This window comes from Dama dama, chromosome 11 (genome assembly GCF_033118175.1).
Source record: "Dama dama isolate Ldn47 chromosome 11, ASM3311817v1, whole genome shotgun sequence".
In the NCBI taxonomy this organism is placed as follows: domain Eukaryota; kingdom Metazoa; phylum Chordata; class Mammalia; order Artiodactyla; family Cervidae; genus Dama; species Dama dama.
In genome coordinates, this window is record NC_083691.1 from 44,614,393 (window position 1) to 44,631,450 (window position 17,058).

A 17,058-nucleotide genomic window follows, 5' to 3' on the forward strand; every position below is an offset into this window, starting at 1 on the left:
TTTTTCTGGGAGAGAGAAACCATAGCTCTCATTGTTCTTTAAGACACCATGTGTTATCCAAAAGTTAAGAACCTAACTAAAATGCATCTAAAATGATGCTTTGAAGGAATCTGAACATATAACTATACAAACATATATAAAGAGACAGTATATGTGTGTATGTATGTTTATACCCCTTACCCCGACAGGCATAGAAAGTGTCTGGAAGGCAATACACGTTCTAGACTGTTAACAGTAACTACTTCAGAGGAGAGATTTTTTTTTAAGTAAAAGACAAGGAAGATTGAATTTTGGTTCTATATAATTCTATGCTGATTTAAAAATTAAATAATCTTTAATAATTTGTACAGAGCATGTGCTATAGGAGCATTAAGGATTTTACCTATTTTCATTATTCAGCCTAAATACCTTTTAAACTAGTAGTTTAATCTCTTATTCCACTTGTACAATTAAATCTGCATTTTCTCCTTTTCCATGTCTCCCCTGCCTGCATACTATAAGTCAACAGAACTTGAAACACTAACACCAGCAGGAAACAGAAAACTAGCCAAGAGTAGGTAAGAGAGAAAAGGTCTACTTACAGTCCTTGGTGAGTAAAACGTATAAATACTCACATTTTACTATCTTCTCCTGTATAGATTTAGTATTTTATTCTGATAATATATGTACTAAATTTGTAAGTTATTACACCATTTATCTGACAGGAAGCAGGCTGAGGCAGATTCTTTCGAAACAAAGGCTAGTGAGTGCAGTGTGTAGTTGTGATGCGGTGAGAGATGATTATAGCTGTCCCAGATAAGGCAGAACTGACTGCACTATATATAAATTGCTATTTCTCAAATTTTGAGATAAAAAGCTGCACACTTTGCATCTAGCTTTCCCTTCTTCTAGCTAAATCACCATCTAAGATACTTGAAAACCTTGACTGGGAAGTTGGACAGTTAAGAATTATGAAGTGGCAACTGTCCCACCAATGCCTATCTTTTACAGCATCTTGTTCTTTCAGGAAAATATCCAATCATCTCTGAGCTGACTCTAGAAGCCTTCCTTCTTTACAAGGTCCCTTCACTCGTTTAGATATTTATTGTGTATTTCAGAAAAAACATTTTCTAACATCTATTTAATGTTTATTTTCCTTTAATAGCTATTATATTCTGTTCCAAATTTTCACTCAGGTCTAAGAAAAGGATTTCAAGTACTAGCTTGACACAATGTCAACTACTTAAGATTTCATATCCTCAATGTCATCCTTTGCTTTTCACCAGCTGCTTGCATTTGGGAAAGACTAAGTTAAACTGGGGCTTCCCTGATAGCTCAGTTGGTAAAGAATCCACCTGCAATGCAGGAGACCCTGGTTTGATTCCTGGGTCAGGACGATCCACTGGAGAAGGGATAGGCTACCCACTCCAGTATTCGTGGGCTTCCCTTGTGGCTCAGCTGGTAAAGAATCTGCTAAACTAAACTTTAAAATGCTGTAATTTATTCTGAATCATCATTAGAATAACACTGGGGGAAGACAGGTTCTATAAAGGAAAGAGGAGGCTATAATGGTTGAATTTAAGCCCCCAACGATGAAGCCAATAGCAACCAGAGCTTCCAAGATAAGGCAGTCCTGAGAACAAGGCCAAAGCCTTTGCTCCTTACCAACAACAAACTACTGAAGTCTGAAGCTTCTTTTGAGTGCAATGTTTGGCCTTTCTGTACTGTTTCTCAACAGACTGAAGTTACAGTGCTTATGATTTACAAATGGACAATTTCTGCAAGGCCTATCTCAGGCTGAGGGTTGTTTTTATTTTGCCCCACACTTCCTGAACTCTAAGGAGGTTTTAACCTAGGATTAAAGAAGTAGGCAACATAGTGGGATCTGCTAGGACCTTTCTGACAGCTTTCTCCTTCTCTGGTCCTTTCTCCATGCTAGCACTATCCCCAGGAAGATGTCCTAGTATAAGAAAGTTCCCCTTACAAAAACTTACAAAAATAGGTTAGTACCAGAAAACACAGAAATTTCTCTGGTGGCTCAGATGGTAAAGAATCTGCCTGCAACGCAGGAGACGTGGGTTTGATCCCTGGGTTGGGAAGACCCCCTGGAGAAGGAAATGGCAAACCACTCCAGTATTCGTGCCTGGAAAATTCCATGACAGAGGAGCCTGGTGGGCTACAATCCATGGTGTTACAGAGTTGGACACCACTGAGTGACTTTCACTCACTCACTCACCAGAAAACACAAAATCCAGATAATATCCAATAGGCAAGAAAGGGAATGATTAAGTCTCATATATTCTTAGAGGTAACACAAATGGATTTTAACCTGATATTAACTGAAAAGGAATTTGTAATGTTTAGCAAAATCTTAAAAACTGCACGTGGTACATAAATCATACCTCAGTGAAAACAAAAAAACAAAACCTGGAAAAAACCTATGTGCTCCACTTCCAGGAATTTATTCAGGGAAAAATCAACTCTCTTACTAGTCCTAGCCTTCTTTTTGTTATCTCTGTTTATGAGGTTGACGGATCATTTAACTCTTCTTAACTGTGTTCTATATTTTCACAAGACTATAATAAATATATACACCTTTGGCAATCAGAAAGTAAAATATCAGCAGTAAACATAAAACACACATAAATACACCCTGTCTAAAACCACTTGCACTCAAAAGTGTTTAGTGTTAAATGTGGGGCCCACCTTCAGCAACCAGTTTCTTTTATTATTATTCTGAGAAATTCAGTATACACTAACAGTTTTTCCAAAGACTTAGGGTTTGGTGATATAATGAACAAGCCTATGTCCACTTCTGTGGCTATTACTTTCACAGGATGACCTAAATAGAGCCTCAAACCACGACAACGATGTCCTCTCCCTGCAGACCCATGGACTGTTCCTTCAGGCTTCCACAGACTTATTGGAAATGTGATCCAAGACTAACATGGTAGGTACAGTTCTCCCTTCCAGTGATATCTGGAATTCCATTATCTGACGAGATATTCTTTTCCTTCATTTTATAGCAGGAGACATTATCTAAATTCTCCTGGATCAAAAGACAGTAGCCCTGAGAACAGAAAGCAAGTTTTAATAGCTCTTTCACCAAACCACACGACTTTCCTGATTCTGTTTACCATACTGTTTGAAGATGTTTTCTGAAGGGTCCACAGAGGGTACATTCAAAACCTTCTGGTCATTGTTTGCTAACTGCTGGGATGGTCTTAATCAGCGAAGAAACCAAATTTTCTGCCTGGGTTTTGGAAAAGCTCCTAAAACGTCTTTAAATTGATTTAGGAGAAAATGCTTAACAGAAGACGTATTATTACTGCCCTGGAATAAATTCATTATAACTGACATATGTTGTAACCACAGACCAAGAGTACTACATTTTGGGGACACATTACATCCCAAAGACAATTGAAGTTTCTGAATGCTATCATCAGATAATAAAAGCTGTTCAACAAGGATCACAGCCTCAGTGTTCTGGTTAACAATTTATCCTCTTAGAATGTTCTGGGTGTTTGGTATAACTTCTCTACCAGGACCTAGTTTTCTCAAAGAAATTTTCTTCATGAGGTTTTATGTGATGACTCAAAATTTTTAAGGTAAAAGACCTCCCATCACTTCAGTAGACATTTTCCCTTCCCACAATCCTGACCTGAGCTAAGTGAAGGGAGTCCCTGAATGATAAGGCAATTTAGTTCTAGGTTCCAGAAAAGTCCAAGTTTCCCAGTAGCTCAGATCAAACCAGACCCCGCCCCCCACCCCACCTCTGCCCGCCTGCCCTTAGATTCAGGGAGAACTAATACAAATGCCTGAATCAGTTCCAGAAGCATCTCATGTCTTACTAAGGTCAGTAAACCTCTTCTAGGGAAGGCAGTCTCCTTCAGGCCTCAGTTCAGGCCACATTTGGTCAGCCTGTATTTGCATGAGTAAAATGTTTCCTCCCTTTTTAAAAATTCTTACATGCTTGATCATGTACAACTTTCTATAATCCTACCCAGGAATAACCCACCATAGCAAAGGTTTCTAAAGTTGATCCCACCCCAGTCTGAGGGGGGATTCAAGTCTCTGAGGATAGGGTCCTTAAGGCCTTTTTAAAAATGCTCTTATGAGTGCCTCTGTGTGCTGAAGGATAAGGACTTCTGCAGTAGATCGACTGTAAGAGTAACTGAAAGGGAGACAGAGAAATCACAGCAAGCAGAGGCAGGCAAGATTTGAACTTGAGGATTTAATACTATTGGGGGAATAAGATTTTTCTTTTTTAAAAAAAGCAGGCCTCTGGGGAGGGATCATGAACACCTCTGCTTCAACAACTCCATCTTCAGCTAGGCTGGTTGCATCAGTGTGCTGATACTTTCTTCTACCTCTGAGAGCTTCTTCAGGACTTGATTGACCTTGAGCTCATCAAATTCCAAACACAGAAATTCAGATTCCTGGAAAACATAAAAGGATATTTTAGACAAGATCCCCAAAACTATCCAAAGCTCTGGATCTGGTATGACCTATCTTCAAAGGCCAGGCCCTCTACCCAGCAAGCCTGACTTAGGCCTCAAAACCTAAATGATATTTTACCTACACAATCCCCTGAATGAAACTACCTCTATGAGATATTTCATAAATGCTAAAGAGAGATACAAAATAATTTTTAAAGTAAGTACTTAAGTATTGAGTTTCCCTGGTGGCTCAGTGGTAAAGAACCAGCCTGTCAATGCAGGATATGTGGGTTCAATCCCTGGGTCGGGAAGATCCCCTGGAGTAGGAAATGGCAACCCACTCCATTTTTGCCTGGGAAATTCGATGGACAGAAGAGCCTGGTGGGCTACAGTCCATGGGGTTGCAGAGTTGAACATGACTGAGCAACCAAACAACTTAAATATTGCTGTTTTATAGATGAAGACTCTGGGACACGGGGAGGTTAACATGTACCACAAAATCAGAAAAAGGCAGAGTCAGATTGTGAACTCCCTGCTCTGGCTGACTCCAAAGTCCATGCAGTCTCCATAGCACCCTGTAATAAAAACAATGGAAAGAGGATTTGGCTTGACTCTCTGTTTGCCTGGGAATTGCACGCTTAGATTTAGCAGTTATATTAGAAATTATGACAAGCTGTGAACAAGTCGCTTGGGAAACATCAACCAGATAACTGAAAGATAACCAGATCTTGAAAACAGTCTTAAACATTTCTGAGGCCTTTCCACTTGCTGCAAGCCAATTCTCCCAAGATTCCCTCAGACACATTCCTTTTAATCATTGTTAGGATCATCTACGCTAAGTTAGGTAGATATTAAAGAAAAGTGTGGTGACACTTTGAAGTGTGGTGACAGAAGTTTCATGTACACTGGACAAATTCTAGGTCCACTTTGACTTCAGAGACAAGGGGAAAGTATGATTCTGAGTGACCATATTCAAGGTCCTCAAGAACAGTAACCATATAATTTTACAGCAGTATGAATTTTTAGAGACCATATAAACCAGCTACCTTGTTTTTTAGGTAAAGAATTGAGGCCTCAGGCATGTTAAATGACATGCCTATTATCCTTCTGTTTGTTGATGGCATAGCCACCAGGTCAATGTTCTTTTCTTTATATTTTCTTTTCTCAATAAATGGCATTTCCCAACCCTGTCCAAAGTGGCAGGGATCCCTCCCTTCAAAGAGAGGGATTCACTCTGTCATCAGCTAGAAGAACCCTCAGGATTTAAGTTTGTAAAGTGCCTTTGCTGTTGGTGAGCAGCTGTGCTGTGTCCATATTGATGGCACTGAATATCCCCCAGGAGAAACAAGTACAGAGGGAAAGAAGGATGAGAGTTTTTCAAAGGGAGGAAAGGCAGCTTTCCTTAGCTACAAGGAACTTTTCCTCAAACATGTATTTAAATAGGAAAGGGGTATAGTCTCATATGTGAGCTTAGAAACTGCCAGGTTTTCATTTAGTTGAATTTAAAGAACAAGAAAGATGCTCCCTGTGTTTGAGCTACAGGCAGGGTTATCTCCTTTTGGAAATAAAAGCAGATGTATGACAAATTAGGTACTTCACTTGGCTAATGTAAGGACAGGTCTCAGATTTGAAAGCCTCTTATTCTTCATTCAGTGTTATGAGAACTTTATTGTTTTTGTTCAGTCGCCAAGTCATGTCTGACTCCTTGTAACCCCACAGACTGCAGCATGCCAGGCTCCTCTGTCCTCCACTGTCTCCCAGAGTTTGCTCAAACTCATGTCCATTGAGTCGGTGATGCTATCTAACTATCTCATCCATTGCCACTCCCTTCTCTTTCTGCCGTCAATCTTTCCTAGTATCAGGGGCTTTTCCAATGAGTTGCTCTACGCATCAGGTGGCCAAAGTATTAGAGCTTCAGCTACACAATCAGTCCTTCCAATGGATGTTCAAGGTTGATTTCCTTTAGGATTGACTGGTTTGATCCTGTTACTGACCAAAGGACTCTCAAGAGTCTTCTCCAAAACCACAATTCTAAAGCATCAATTTTGGGGTGCTCAGTCTTCTTTATGGTTCAACTCTCATATCTAAACATTACTAATGGTTATAGCTTTGACTATACAGACTTTTGTCAGCAAAGTGATGTCTCTGCTTTTCAATATGCTATCTAGGTTTTGTCATAGCTTTCCTTCCAAGGAGCAAGTGTCTTTTAATTACATGGCCATAGTCACCGTCCACGGTGATTTTAGAGCCCAAGAAAAAAAAAACCTGTCACTGTTTCCACTTTTTCCCCTTCTATTTGCCATGAAGTGATGGGACCAGATGCTATGATCTTAGTTTTTTGAATGTTGAGTTTCAAGCCAGCCTTTTCACTTTCCTCTTTCACTCTCATCAAGAGGTTCTTTAGTTCCTCTTCACTTTCTGCCATTAGAGGGGTATCATCTGCATATCTGAGGTTGTTGATATTTCTCCCAGCAATCTTGATTTCAGCTTGTCATTCATCCAGCCCAGCACTTCCCACAATGTATTCTGCATAGAAGTTAAATAAGCAGGGTGACAAGATACAGCCTTGACGTACTCCTGTCCCAATTTTGAACCAGTCCATTGTCCATGTCAGATCTTTAGCCTGACTTTAAAACATTTAAAAATATTTGGTCTTTTGAAACAATGGTCTAGGAACTAATAATTACCAGAGTCCAACATACACATTTAGGAACTGGGAGAAGAGATGATGTAACCCATGTTTCACCTCAGTGAGATAAAGCCTGCTACAATAATAAATCACCTGATTTTCCATTTATAAGGGAAGAGCTTATCAAGGACAATGTTCCTAGAGACAGGAAAACCTAAACAAAGTTTAATAAATAGCCAGGATGTTTTCTGACTAAAGATCATTTATTTGCTGTAATTTTCAGTATTCAAGTGATCTTTGATTGGACTTCTAAGTATTCATGAAATTTAGTTCACTTTTAAGGGAAATCAAATACCAGAGAGAAGAAGCAGGCTAACCAGAGTCCAAAGTTAAACAAATATTTCCCATGCACCCTCAAACTTCACCTCTCTCCCCTGGAAACAATGCAGACTAACAGTCTTAAAAAGACACCTATAACCATACATGACTCTTGAAGAAACAGTTTACTTGAAACTGCATTAACAAGGCCTAACTTCGTCTAGTTATGCTACCAAAATATTTTATCAGGAAATCAGGAGCCTTTCAACTGGGACTTATCAAATGGAGCTTCGTCCAAATTTTGCATTTGTCTGGGGTGCCTTGCATAAAACACATCTAAAGCACTTGAAAAATACCTTTAGAAATGCAGGTGATGCTTTTCACCAGATGCAGGAAGTAAAAGAGCAATTGGAAACCGTTGATTTTTTCCTCAAAGTCATCCATCTTGATCTGGGCCTAACTAGTCATAATAATGAAAGATGATAAGACTAAATTTCTGTATTTAAGTATCTGAATCAAATGTGGAACCTGCTTCTTAGTAGAGTGTAGATACATCATCAGATAAGAGTTAGAAAATGGTTCAGTTCAGTTCAGTCACTCAGTTGTGTCCGACTCTTTGTGACCCCATGGACCGCAGCACGCCAGGCTTCCCTGTCCATCACCAACTCCCAGAGTTTACTCAAACTCATGCCCATCGAGTCAGTGATGCCACCCAACCATCTCATCCTCTGTCGTCCCCTTCTACTCCCGCCTTCCATCTTTCCCATCATCAGGGTATTTTCCAATGAGTCAGTTCTTTGCAATAGGTGGCCAAAGTATTGGAGTTTCAGCTTCAGCATCCGTCCTTCCAATGAATATTCAGGACTGATTTATAGGATTGACTGGTTTGATCTCCTTGCAGTTCAAGGGTTAATGGTTAGCAGGTATATAAGCAGGTGCATCATTAAGAATATGTACTCTGATCACGAGTACAGCAATGTATTAAACACAGGGGTTCTATTCCAAATTAGAAAAGAAAGCAAAGGTAACCTATTCAAATATTCTTTCCAAGTACAAAAGCTAAAAAAGTCAAAAATCCTAACAAGAGATCCTTGAGGGGATACTCTCTCCAAACTAACAACAACAACAAAAAAAACCAAGCTAGCTTTTAATGACATCTAGAAAAGGACATCTTACATGTTCCTAAGAAACTCCTTTCCCAGATAACTATTCTTTTTTCAGGGAACTCTTATGTGTCAAGCCTAAATCTTTACTGTTTTAGCTTAAACTCATTTCCCAGCAAGGTCAGAGAATATAACTGATTATTTGTTTATATAATAATTAAAGGCTGTTATTAAGCAAGTGTTTGGTTTCTCCATCTACATACTAAATAACCTTTTTGTTTGTACTATCATTTAAAAGACCTTTTTATCTAGGTCCAGCAGCATACCCTGATGAATTCTTTGGCAAAACAATACTATAATGACAAAAAGTGACTTATTTAAAACCTGTGTGCTCATTCGCTTCAGTCGTGTCTGACTCCTTGCGACCCTAAGGACTATAGCCCACCAGGCTCCTCTGTCCATGGGATTATCCAGGCAAGAATACTGGATTGGGCTGCCATGCCCTATTAAAAATCTAAGTGGAACCATTTAGAATAAATTCAACATAAGACAAAATAGAAATCTTATAGCCTATATCTTCTATATTACTTCCTGTGCAAGTTTCCACAAAGATCTATCCCAATTTATTGGTCATATTTAACATTATAATACAACTTTGGCAAATTCTAACATGTTCCAAATTTTGACAATGGAGGATGAAACTGGGAAAGGGTGCCTTAAGATCCCGCTGCTGCTGCTGCTGCTAAGTCGCTTCAGTCGTGTCTGACTCTGTGCGACCCCATAGACGGCAGCCCACCAGGCTCCGCCGTCCCTGGGATTCTCCAGGCAAGAACACTTGAGTGGGTTTCCATTGCCTTCTCCCTAAGATCCCGCTAACCAATACTAATTCAGAAGGCCACATTTGGCGACCAGTTTTCATAAAGCTATTCCCCAGTTTTTCTTTTGGCTGCATTTACTGACACAGAGACTCGTAGCTGAGCACAAAGTTTTACCATGAAGCCTATCCCTCTGTTTAGGTTGTCCTTTCCTAAACTGAAATTAATCCTCTGAGCTGCAGCTCTGCCACTCTGAGTCTTCTGGAAAGAGAGACAACATTTGGCAAAGGTCAAAATTTGCAATGGCGTCTTGAAGAGGAATTAGATAATAAATAAAATAGCCAGGGCTTTGAATACTGCCCACGAGAGAAGTTTAAAACAGCTTCATAGGTAAATCTGTGTTTACCACGCATTCCCATACTTTCTGCGGCTTTCTCAGAATTATACCAATATTGCTCCCAACTCCTTCAGGAGACCTGGAAATAGCTTCTTTGTAGGAAAGAATCCTCCAAGTTACTTCAAAAGGAACCACTTATCCAAAATTAAATTTTATAGCTCTCTGAAAACTGTGCTGATTATTCTCCACTTGTCCTTTTGATGTAGGAGATAGATGGGCTCCAGGTTAGACATTTAAAACTGGCCTCCTGTTTATATTTCACTGGACACAAAGAAGTGGGCTTCTGGCTGGATACTTAACAACTGTTACCATTTCTTGAGACAAGAAATAGGTGGGCTCCAGTTAAGTAAGTCATTTACAATCAGCCTCCTGTTTGCTCTCTGAAATGTAAATAGCCAGGTAAATAGCCAGGGTTTGTTTCTTGTAAACATCTTACTAAGGTCATAGTCATGGCAAGGACAAAGAGGGGCAAAACCCTGTTTGAGTAAAGGATTAAGGGATCTCTACTTCCCCCTCTTTTGGGACAAAGGAGACACTACACAGGAACAGAAAGGCTCCTTGAGTCAAAACTCAAGAGATAAAGCCAGGCCATACATAATTGGTCTTGCTTCTTGACTACGCCAAAGCCTTTGACTGTGTGGATCACAATAAACCGGAAAATTCTGAAAGAGATGGGAATACCAGACCACCTGACCTGCCTCTTGAGAAACCTGTATGCAGGTCAGGAAGAAAGACTTAGAACTGGACATGGAACAACAGACTGGTTCCAAATAGGTAAAGGGGTACATCAAGGCTGTATATTGTCACCCTGCTTATTTAACTTATATGCAGAGTACATCATAAACACTGGGCTGGAAGAAGCACAAGCTGGAATCAAGATTGGCGGGAGAAATATCAATAACCTCAGATATGCAGATAACACCACCCTTATGGCAGAAAGTGAAGATGAACTAAAGAGCCTCTTGATGAAAGTGAAAGAGGAGAGTGAAAAAAGCTGGCCTAAAGCTTAACATTCAGAAAACTAAGATCATGGCTTCTGGTTCCATCACTTCATGGGAAATAGATGGGGAAACAGTGGAAACAGCAGAAAAACTTTATTTTTGGGGGCTCCAAAATCACTGCAGATGGTGACTGCAGCCATGAAATTAAAAGACGCTTACTCCTTGGAAGGAAAGTTATGACCAACCTAGGTAGCATATTAAAAAACAGAGACATTACTTTACCAACAAAGGTCCATCTGGTCAAGACTATGGTTTTTCCAGTGGTCATGTATGGATGTGAGAGTTGGACTGTGAAGAAAGCTGAGCACCGAAAAATTGATGCTTTTGAACTATGGTGTTGGAGAAGACTCTTGAGAGTCCCTTGGACTGCAAGGAGATCCAGCCAGTCCATCCTAAAGAAGATCAGTCCTGGGTGTTCATTGGAAGGACTGATGCTGAAGCTGAAACTCCAGTACTTTGGCCACCTCATGCAAAGAGTTGACTCATTGGAAAAGACCCTGATGCTGGAGGGATTGGGGGCAGGAGGAGAAGGGGACAACAGAGGAAGAGATGATTGCATGGCATCATTGACTCGATGGACATGGGTTTGAATAAACTCTGGGAGTTGGTGATGGACAGGGAGGCCTGGCGTGCTGTAATTCATGGGGTCGCAAAGAGTTGGACACGACTGAGCGACTGAACTGAACTGAACTCCCAGAAACCTTCACTTTGAGATTCATCTTGGCTGAGAGGTGCATGCACAACCCAGGGAAGGATCCCAGGGTAGGTCAGGTGTGGAAAAAGAAACCAGATAACTGGCCCGAAGGAAGACAAAGAACGGAAGAACTGACCTACATAAGTAGCTTAATCGCCTCTTTACTGAGCTCCTCCTCACTAAGGGGAACACCCACACCCGTCCTCTCTGGTGTGCATCTCTGCCTTGTTTCTGTCTTAACTCAAAAAAACTACTTCTCTATATGCTCTCCCACTAGTGCTGTGTCTCTAATAATCAACATTGTACCTACATTTACAGTTTCTGCTCTCGTGATAAATGGGGGCAAAGATCCAGGGGAAAATAACTTCTAGCCTCTAGCCCTTGCTGGTCTGGTGGCCAGGATTCCTGGTTCTCATCCAGGCTACCCAGGTTCAATTCCTGGGCAGGGAATTAAGATCTGGTGTCATTCCACGGCTCACTACTGCCTCGCCGAGATCACTTTCATACCATTCCCCACCTTTCTCTGCCTTGTTCCAAGTTCCCTAAGATTGTGTCACTCTCTCGTTCTCTGGTTTACAGTTGGGTTTTGACAAGAGAAGAGAGAGGTCAGGATATTTATTCCCCAACTCCCAACTCCTTCTCCTTTGCTATTTCCAGTATTTTCTATGTGTGGGTATCATTTCTTTATCTCCCACTTTACTTTCTGGCCTTAATCACTACTTCAGTATAGACATTAAGATGATTTTCTTCAGACTGTGAAAGTACATAACCACCAAATACAAACTCCAAAGACGAGCAGGGCAAGAATTTTTATCCTGCCTAAACTTGGTAGAAAGGCTGCCCTCTAAGTGATAAATGACAGTATGAACCAGCATCAGTATTTAATTTTTTTCTATTATAATTTGATATTAAATTTTATAGCACTTTGATATTAAAAAAAGAAGAAAAACAACAACAGTAGTAACAACTGTGCAAGGTGACATTCCATTAAGAATCTGCATCAAAGGTCTTGATACCAGACTAATGTCATCTTTACAACTTGTCATTATACCCTAAATCTAAAGCAATGGATAGCTTAGGCAGTAGCTTAAAACAATACTTTCCAAAAGAACACTTGTGATTTATAATGTTTTTTAATCTTTCAACACAGGTTTTTAGCAATACATCTTATTAATATAACCAATGGTCCTTACTCAGGCCATTTTTAATCCTGAGGAAATCCCCATTTCAAATATAATAGCTGACAAGTCCTACATTTACTGTGTAAAAAGCATGCTTTAGCAATTTTCCAAAAGGGAAAAACATTATGCTATAAATCACAAAGCAAATTATTCTACTGAAGATCAGAAGACTAAAATCAGACTCTTTTGGAAGCTAAGACTGAAACTTAATGACAGAGCAACTAAATTAAAATGATTTACCCTAAAACTCAATAGATGTCACCATGTGCTAAGATCAAATATGGGACTAAGATACGGTAGTTTCAGAACCAGAGCAGCTTCTACAGGAAGTATTTACCTATGCTCCCTTGGTCTCCTAGAAGAGGAGAGAGTATTCTCAGCGTAGTATAAAAGCATTAACCATCACTGGCTAACAATTACTGAGTTGTTTTTTTTTTTTAATTACTGAGTTTTCTGATGATATTATTCAGGCATTTCAAAGGATTTCTGTGAGGATGACTTGACAACAGGAGTTTAAAGTGCTTAAAAATTAAAAAGTCTGCACTCTCACAAATTCTTATTACATTAAAAGATAAATTTTATCAGAAAACATGAATTTTTAATCAGTTAACTAGAAACTCAAGAAAGAAAAGAGACATCAGGTATCCAGGGAGTTTCAGATCTACCACCGATGTAAGCTACTGCTAAACAAATCTAAGGCACCTAATTTCAGCTTTTCAAATAGTGCACATGGGTTTTACATAAAGTGGCACAATTTTTAAATAAAATAACATCAGATCTTCATTATTCAGAAACTGATTATCTGGGTCTCTGCTGCTTGACTTCCTCCTCCTTTTGGGGGCCATCTTTTAAGCATTTCTACAAAATGGGAAAAGGAAGTGAAACTGAAACTGGTTAATACGACCAAATCATAGCAGCTCTGCAGAAGGTTTTTTAGAAATGGATATTAGAGCTATTAGAAGGAACTCTGTGACTTCACATAACTACTTTGGAAAATTATACTCATAAGGTTGTAATTTAAGCCAGAAAGATCTTCTTATCGCAAATATTTCCTTTATTTTAGTAACCAGGACTACTGTTCTCAGCTTAATGTCTTTAAAACAGAAAGACTTCCAGGAGAGGTAATACAAAAAAGTCACTTACACCTTTCTATCACTTAAATTGGGAGATTTATTTTCCTCCAGGAAGAATGAACCCAAGTAGCCTGCCTTAAAATACATGGTACCTACCATTAAGAGGAACTGCGGAAAGTGGGACAAATAGGTAGGGCATGAAACATAAAAGTAGGAAAATACCAGAAGCAAATCCTTCTCCTTATCACATAACCCATATCAGATGCACAGATCCACAGATGAAGGATCTTAAGCTGGTCTTACCCTAGAGACACACTCTCCATGCCTTTCTAATCACCTGATCACCAGGAAAACATAGTGAATTTTTATAGGAGGTATTAGCAAGATAATCACAATGAAAACCAAAGGCTGAATTTATACACACACACAAACACCTGGGATGCTTTCATTTTCATCTGCAAGCTCAGGGCCTGTGACCCAAAAAGGCAATGAGATTCCAAGAACACTGTCCACTTAAAGCTGTTTGAATTTCTAAGAGAGAAGGTAGGAGTATACCAAGAATAGGACCCTAAAATTCTTTTGGTTGTAGATTTCTTAGCTGGAAAAAAATCTAGACTTATGACCTAGAAGAAAACTGGACTGTCCTGCCAATGTGTGGTCAAACGGAGCATGTATTTTGGCCCAGGCAATCTGACTTGTTTCTGAAAGGGAGAAAATAGTTTTGACCTTACAAGAATGAGAGGTTCTTTCATTGGCCAAACTCTGTACTGCTAAACCAAGACTATCATTATTCATCTTCCCCCAAGATTTCTGAGCAATTTGACACTTATCTGCTCACCATCAGTGTATGTGCTTGTGCTCAGTCACATCCAACTCCTTTATGACTCTACGGACTACAGCCTGCCAGGGGTAGGCTAAAAACCTAAAAACCTAAAACCTAAAAACCTAAAAACAGAGGCTAAAAACCCCTCTGTCCATGGGTTTTTTACAGGCTAGAATACTAGAGGGGGTTTCCATTTCCTCCTCCAAGGGATCTTCCTGACCCAGGGATCAAACCTGCATCTCCTGCACTGGCAGGCGGATTCTTCACTGACCCACCTTGGGAAGCCTCCATCAGTGTACAGTGAAAGGTAAAGGTACATCAATCTTCATTTTACCACTAAAAACAAAAGAAATCCAAAAACTAGCCTCACTTACATGAAGCCTGAAATTCCCAGCTCTTTGATTCAACCCACTGCCAACTGACACCTACATTTGACCCTCAATTTGGACTCTTTCAAACCTGATTAGTGTACATTTACAGATTAGACTGGGAACTAATTAGACAGACCCAATTTTGTACTGATCTACATAAATACTAAACAACACTTAGTATTTTAGAAACACCCAACAAAAGAAAATCAATCTGCTGCATGACTCGGGGGAACTCAAAAGAGGGCTCTGTGATGACCAGAGGGGTGGGGATGGGTGGGAGGCGGGAGGGAGATTCAAGAGGGAGGGGACATACGGACACCTACAGCTGATTCAAGCTGATGTATGACAGAAATAAAATGAATGTTATAAACCAATCACAAATAAATATTAAAAATCAACAGAACCAAGTTATATAGATACTAAAAGCTCAATACAATGAGATTATTGGCTGATTTCTACAAAACACTGTGCTCTCCTTCATTTTATAACTTCATTTTCAGCAGGATTTAATACTTAGCTGTTAAGATTTTCTGTATTTTGAAATACTGTGGCTGAAATATATTTTGGTAAAAAACTATTATTAGGTGCTCTTGTTTGATCTTCAGGAAATAATACAGAGTTTTGGCTAACTAGAACTAGTTCTCATGTGACAAAGGACAAAGGACCAGAGGATCAACTGTGAAACAGCTGAAAAGGAAATCACACTGAGGGAAGGAGAAATTTCACTTAAATCTTAGAGAAACCAAATGACAAAACTCTTCAGCACATGAGAAACAGAGTGTTAATTTTACTTTGCAGTTCAAATTTGGGCCTCTCATCATTCCTGATGAGGTACCTTCCAGAGCAAACTCATTTGCAAACAACTTTGACAAACAAACTAAAATATATTTACATGAAAGGAATAGAGAAGATTTAAAAAAACACCTCATCAAGAGTAGTTTGTTTAGGCAATACCATTAATTAGGCAGGAACAAAGTATGCAATGGTGCTTGCTTTCTAAGGGGCTCTTGATAACTTAGAGATTATGATGGGAGAAACACCTTAATACAGCCAATAAAAAGACAAGAGTGAAACAATGAATGACAAACTCCTTGGCAGGAGGAAGACAACTAGAAGATGTCCAATTAGAGCCCAGTTCCATTTTTCTGCCAACAGCAGCACCTATCTATTCCCAGCTTCCTCAGTGTGGTTTCTTCTAAGTCATTCATGACAGCATGATTAAGCAGAAATAGGCATAGTTAGAAAGCAGCATTTCCCTTCCATTTAGAGGAAGCAAGTAAAGCTAGGCAAGGAGGGCAAAGGATGAAATGATGAAGAATAAAGGAACTTTTGAATTCAGAAAACACTGATTTGGGGAGAAAGAGTTTGGGATGTGGTTTTTTTTATCCCCCGCCCCCGGCAAGGCTGTGGAGAGTGGGGACTAATTTTGTTGGGCTTCTAACCAACTCCAAATACAGTAACATTCTGAGGCACTGTAGGCTGGAACTGTCATTCCAAGATTTGAATTTGTGGGGGACACAATTCATTTCATAATAATCCTCAATGCTTGGAGTGCACTGTGTTATCAGGCATCACCTAAGTGTTTGCGGTTATGATGATGATGATAAGCTCATACGAGTCTAGACTTGCTATTCATACTTTACAGAAAAGAATTTCTAGTAGTCCAGAAATAAGAAAGACACACGCACACACACAAAAGCTATCTTCTGACTGCTCAGGTCTGCCAGCCCAGTGTGGCAGAAGCCATCTCTGGCCTCATCCTTACTGAACTTGATTTTGAAATGTCATTTAATCAATAAGGGCTGCCAGGATGAGGGTTGGAAAATGGCACCAAAGAAATCTTTTCTAATCCTCACTCCCAGTCCCTATTTAGTACTTTGCTGCCATTCTGTGTTCCAAAGTCCAGCCCTAAAGACTGATTTGGAATCTGACACAACATTCTGTCAGAGAATATGAGGATGAGGGAAGAAGACAGGCCTTGCAGTCACTGAACGAAGTTAGTCACTAGCCTCTCTAGCTCAAAGAGTTTACTGTGAACTTCTGGAGCTAGCAGAAAGACAGGAGATTGCATCTTTATTGTCGAGGTTGAATCCTGGCATCACTTAGGTTGCTGGGGCCTTTGTTCATACATAATAGTCACCCCTCCCATCACCATGGTGTTTACAGTTTAGAAAGCCATTTCCCACGCACGATCTACCTCATCTGACCCTTAGAAATGCCCTGTTACTAGGAAGA

At 39.8% G+C, this 17,058-nt stretch overlaps 1 protein-coding gene across 1 annotated transcript in view; it reads right to left on the reverse strand.

Annotated features, from left to right (window-relative positions):
• Positions 1 to 4,194: 4,194 nt before the first annotated feature.
• The window catches only part of COMMD1 (copper metabolism domain containing 1), a 181,312-nt gene continuing 168,448 nt past the window's right edge, over positions 4,195 to 17,058 (reverse strand). Inside the window, exon 3 of the mRNA XM_061155217.1 lies at positions 4,195 to 4,418. Coding sequence (XP_061011200.1) covers positions 4,311 to 4,418 — 108 coding nt within the window. The 3' untranslated portion in view covers positions 4,195 to 4,310. The remainder of the gene's footprint in view (positions 4,419 to 17,058) is intronic.